Source organism: Passer montanus, unplaced genomic scaffold (genome assembly GCF_014805655.1).
Source record: "Passer montanus isolate IOZ18808 unplaced genomic scaffold, ASM1480565v1 scaffold484, whole genome shotgun sequence".
Classification (NCBI taxonomy): domain Eukaryota; kingdom Metazoa; phylum Chordata; class Aves; order Passeriformes; family Passeridae; genus Passer; species Passer montanus.
This window is the reverse complement of record NW_024369752.1, coordinates 6,201-11,115: the sequence shown is the minus strand read 5'-3', so window position 1 is coordinate 11,115 and position 4,915 is coordinate 6,201. Positions and strand designations below refer to the sequence as shown.

General features: G+C 49.2%; 1 protein-coding gene across 1 annotated transcript in view; it reads left to right on the top strand.

The window, feature by feature from the left end:
• The window catches only part of LOC120508654 (O-sialoglycoprotein endopeptidase), a 9,396-nt gene extending 6,023 nt beyond the window's left edge, over nucleotides 1-3,373 (top strand). Inside the window, exons 7-11 of the mRNA XM_039722465.1 lie at nucleotides 471-536; nucleotides 2,713-2,803; nucleotides 2,946-3,021; nucleotides 3,103-3,201; nucleotides 3,277-3,373. Of these exons, the coding sequence (XP_039578399.1) occupies nucleotides 471-536; nucleotides 2,713-2,803; nucleotides 2,946-3,021; nucleotides 3,103-3,201; nucleotides 3,277-3,316 (372 nt within the window). The 3' untranslated portion in view covers nucleotides 3,317-3,373. The remainder of the gene's footprint in view (nucleotides 1-470; nucleotides 537-2,712; nucleotides 2,804-2,945; nucleotides 3,022-3,102; nucleotides 3,202-3,276) is intronic.
• The last annotated feature ends 1,542 nt before the right edge of the window (nucleotides 3,374-4,915 follow it).

Below are 4,915 nucleotides of genomic sequence, written 5' to 3'. Positions count from 1 at the left end.
CAGCTGATTTGGGCGTGATTAATGGGGGTTAATTGGGGATTGGGGGTTAATTAATGGGGGTTTGGGGTAATTAATGGGGGTTTGGGGGGGTTAATTAGTGTGGGGGGTTCAATTAATGGGGTTTGGGGGTGGTTAATTGGGGTTTGGGGCCATTTTTGGCCCATTTTGGGGCTGTTTTTGGGATATATTTGTGCCATTTTTGGGCCATTTTTGGGATATTTTGGGGCTGGCTTTGGGATATTTTTGGGCCATTTTTTGGCCCAAATCTGACCCCAAACCGACCCCAAATCTGCCCCAAATCCCCAAATCTGACCCCAAATCCGACCCCAAATCCCCAAATCTGACCCCAAACCGACCCCAAATCCCCAAATCTGACCCCAAACCGACCCCAAATCTGCCCCAAATTCCCGATTTTGACCCCAAATCTGCCCCAAAATCCCCAAATCTGCCCCAAATCTCGCTCCCCCCAGGCCGTGACCCCGAAGCTTTTGGCGTCGGGGGAGGCGACGCCCGAGGATCTCTGCTTCTCCCTGCAGGTCGCTAATTAGCGCTAATTAACGGGCTGGGGGTGATTAATGGGGTTTGGGGGGGGATTAATGAGGGTTTGGGGGTGATTAATGGGGTTTGGGGGTGATTAATGGGGGTTAATTGGGGATTTGGGTTAATTAATGGGGTTTTGGGGTAATTAATGGGGGTTTGGAGGGGTTAATTAGTGCCGGGCCCTTAATTAACGGGGCTGGGGGATGATTAATTAGGGTTTGGGGCCATTTTTGGCCCATTTTGGGGCTGTTTTTGGGATATTTTTGTGCCATTTTTGGGCCATTTTTGGGATATTTTGGGGCTGGCTTTGGGATATTTTTGGGCCATTTTTTGGATATTTTTGTGCTGTTTTTGAGACATTTCTGGGATATTTTTGGGATATTTCCAGGCCATTTTTTTGCCTATTTTTGGTGATATTTTGGGGCCATTTCTGGGATATTTTTGGGGCATTTTTTTGCCTATTTTTGGTGATATTTTGGGGCCATTTCTGGGATATTTTTGGGATAATTCTGGGGCATTTTTTTGCCTGTTCTTGGAGATATTTTGGTGCTGTTTTTAGGATGTTTTTGGGATATTTTTATGCTGTTTTTGGGATATTGTGGGGCCGTTTTGGGGGCCATTTTCGGGATATTTTTGGGGCCGTTATTGGGACATTTGTGGGATATTTTGGGGCCATTTTATACCAGTTCTTGGTGCTATTTTGGGTCCGTTTTTGGGATATTTTCGGGCTATTTTTTGCCTGGTTTTGGGAAATTTTTTTTGCCTGTTTTTAGTGACATTTTTTGCCTGTTTTTGGGATCTTTTTAGGGTATTTTTGGGCCATTTTTTACCTGTTCTTGGTGATATTTTGGGGCCATTTTTGGGATATTCTTGTGGCCGTTTTCGGGATATTTTTGGGATATTTTGGGGCCATCTTTAACCTGTTTCTGGTGATATTTTGGGGCCGTTTCTAGGATATTTTTGGGATATTTTTTGCCTGTTTCTGATATTTTTGGGCCATTTTTGGGATATTTTTGAGCCGTTTTTGGGGCCATTTTTGGGATATTTTGGGGCTGGTTTCGGGATAATTTTGGGATATTTTTTGCCTGTTTCTGATGATATTTTTGTGCCATTTCTGGGATATTTTGGGGCTGTTTTTGAGCTGGTTTTGGGGCCATTTTTTGGGATATTTTGGGGCTGGTTTCAGGATATTTTTGGGATATTTTTGTGTCATTTTTGAGGACATTTTTGGGATATTTCTGGGATATTTTGGGGCTGGTTTCGGGATAATTTTGGGATATTTTTGTGCCATTTTTAGGATATTTTTGTGCCATTTTTGAGGATATTTTTGGGATATTTCTGGGATATTTTGGGGCCGGTTTTTGGGACATTTCTTGGATGTTTTGGGGCCATTTTTTGCCTGTTTCTGGTGATATTTTTTGCCTGTTTTGGGGATATTTTTGGGACCTTTTTGGAATATTTTGGGGCCATTTTTTACCTGGTTTTTATGATATTTTTGGGATATTTCTGGGACATTTCTGGGGCTGTTCCGGGTCCGTTTCTGACCCATTTTCAGGTCCATTTTTGAGATATTTTTTTGCTGTTTTTGGTGATATTTTTGGGATATTTCTGGGATATTTTGGGGCCGTTTCTGGGACATTTCTGGGGCTGTTCCGGGTCCGTTTCTGACCCATTTTCAGGTCCATTTTTGAGATATTTTTTTGCTGTTTTTGGTGATATTTTTGGGATATTTCTGGGATATTTTGGGGCCATTTTTTGCCTGTTTTGGGTGATATTTTTTGCCTGTTTCTGGGATATTTTGGGGCCGTTTCTGGGACATTTCTGGGGCTGTTCCGGGTCCGTTTCTGACCCATTTTTGGGATATTTTTGTGCTGTTTTTGGTGATATTTTTGGGACATTTCTGGGATATTTTGGGGCCATTTTTTGCCCGTTTTGGGTGATATTTTTTGCCTGTTTCTGGGATATTTTGGGGCGGTTTCTGGTTCGTTTCTGGGCTGTTCCGGGTCCGTTTCTGACCCATTTTTGGGATATTTTTGTGCTGTTTTTGGTGATATTTTTGGGATATTTCTGGGATATTTTGGGGCGGTTTCTGGTTCGTTTCTGGGCTGTTCCGGGTCCGTTTCTGACCCGTTTCGGGTCCATTTGGGGTGATTTTGGCCCATTCCCCCCCAGGAGACGGCGTTCGCCATGCTGGCCGAGGTCACCGAGCGCGCGCTGGCGCTGACCCGGGCGCGGCACCTGCTGCTCGTGGGGGGCGTGGCCTGTGAGTGGGCGTGGCCCCCGCCTGGGCGTGGCCTCGCCCGGCACCGGGCGTAGCCTCGCTTCGCCCCAGTTCTGTATAAACCCCTCATTTGCATGCGGGGGAGGAGCCATGCTCACCCTTGGCCACGCCCACCCGTTGCCAGGTAACCACAGGCTGCAGGAGATGCTACGGAGCATGTGCAGAGCCCGGGGGGCGGAGCTTTGCCCCGTAGATGACAGGTGAGGGCGGGGCCTGCTCCAGGAGGGGCGTGGCTTGCCTCGGGAGGGGGCGTGGCCCTCCCCTGACCTTTGACCCCGCAGGTATTGCATCGACAACGGCGCCATGATCGCCCAGGCCGGCTGCGAGATGCTGAGGGTGGGGCAGGTGACGGAGCTCAGCCAATCGGGGATCACGCAGAGGTCAGGGGGCGGGGCCGGGGCGGGGCTGGGTCACACAGGGGGTGACCTCTGACCTTTGACCTCTGGCCGCCGCAGGTACCGGACGGACGAGGTGGAGGTGACCTGGAGGGATTGAGGCGGCCACGCCCACAGTGGCCACGCCCACCTAATAAAAAAATCCCCACCCCCTTCATCGTGTGGCCACGCCTCTTTTTTGGTGGGTGATGTCATTCAATTGCTGGCCCCGCCCATCTAAGGAGGACCAATCAGCTTCTGATGCTCCTTGTCAATCACCAGCTGTGCTGTCAATCAATGCTGCAAGCCACGCCCCTTTCATTTGGTTTTAGTAATACCTTGTCTGTCAATCAATGCTGAAAGACACGCCCCTTTCATTATGTCACATTAATACCTTGTCTGTCAATCAAAACCTTCAAGCCACACCCCCTTCATTGGGTTATATTACTTTATCTGTCAATCAAAACTTCCAAGCCACGCCCCTTGCCTTGAGGTACATTATACCGTACTTGTCAATCAAAACTTTCAAGCCACGCCCCTCACATTGGGTTACATTAATCCCATACCTGTCAATCAATACCTTCACGCCACGCCCCTTGCATTGAGTTACAGCAAAACCTCATCTGTCAATCAACATGTGGAAGCCAGGCCCCTCTGTCAATCATACCTCATTTGCATAATACCACCCTTTTCCTGGCCGGCCGCCAATAGGATTGGTGGGCGGTGAACCGCCGGCCAATAGGAGCGCGAGGGGGCGTGGCTTTCCTGAGGGGGCCTGGCTGGCGAAGGCGGGAGCGGCTCAGTCTGTGAGGGGCCGGCGCGGGGATCGCACGGGTGAGGAAATGGCGGCTGTGGGGGAATGGAGCGGCGGTAGGGGCATGGAGCTTTGTCTGTCTGTCTGTCCGTCTGTCCGTCCGTGTTTCTATCGCGACATGCCGGCCCGTCGCGATCCCGACCCGCGTTCCCCCCGTCGCCGCCAGCCGCGGGCGCTCGGGGTTTTAGCGGCGTCGCAGAGCAGCGGCGGCGGCTCCTTCTTCACCCGGCGGGGCACGCACGGGGTGCTTCGGGGGCTCCGCCGGCATTTGGGGGGCCGCACAAACGCCCCGGGGGGCTCCTCGGGATTAATTAATTAAATTGGGGAAGGATTAATTGGGCTCTCCCGGTTCCGTCCCGCTCTGACTCCGCTTCTCTCCCCTCAGGCGGAGCCGCCGGCGGGAAACGCCTCCTGGAGGATCTCTGCTGTATAACTTCCTTTTTTGGATTTTTTTTTTTTTTTAATATGTATATTTTTGGGGTTTTTTTCCTGTTTTTTTAAGGGCTTTTTACGTCTTTTTTTTGCTTAACCTTTAGATTCTCAACTCATTTTCCCTCACGGTTCGCCCCCGCCGCCACGTGTCCCCCCCGTCCTTCCCCGCAGATCTAATTTCTTGTACTTCAATCCATATTTTAAAACCGATTTAAGGATTTTTCATTAATTTGTAGCTTTCGGTGGAATTTTTAAGCTTTTTTACCCCCGTTGGGATAATTTTTCCCCTCAGGAAGGAGCCGCTTGCGGCAAACCGCGGCCCGAGGATCTCACCGCTGTAAAATTAGTTTTAAACCTTTAATTTACATTTTTTAATTAGGTTTTCCCTTCGAAGAACAATTTCCGCGTTTTTAGTTAACAGTTCGTTTTATTGTTGACGAGTTTTCGGAAGTTTTTTGCCTAATTTAAGGGAGT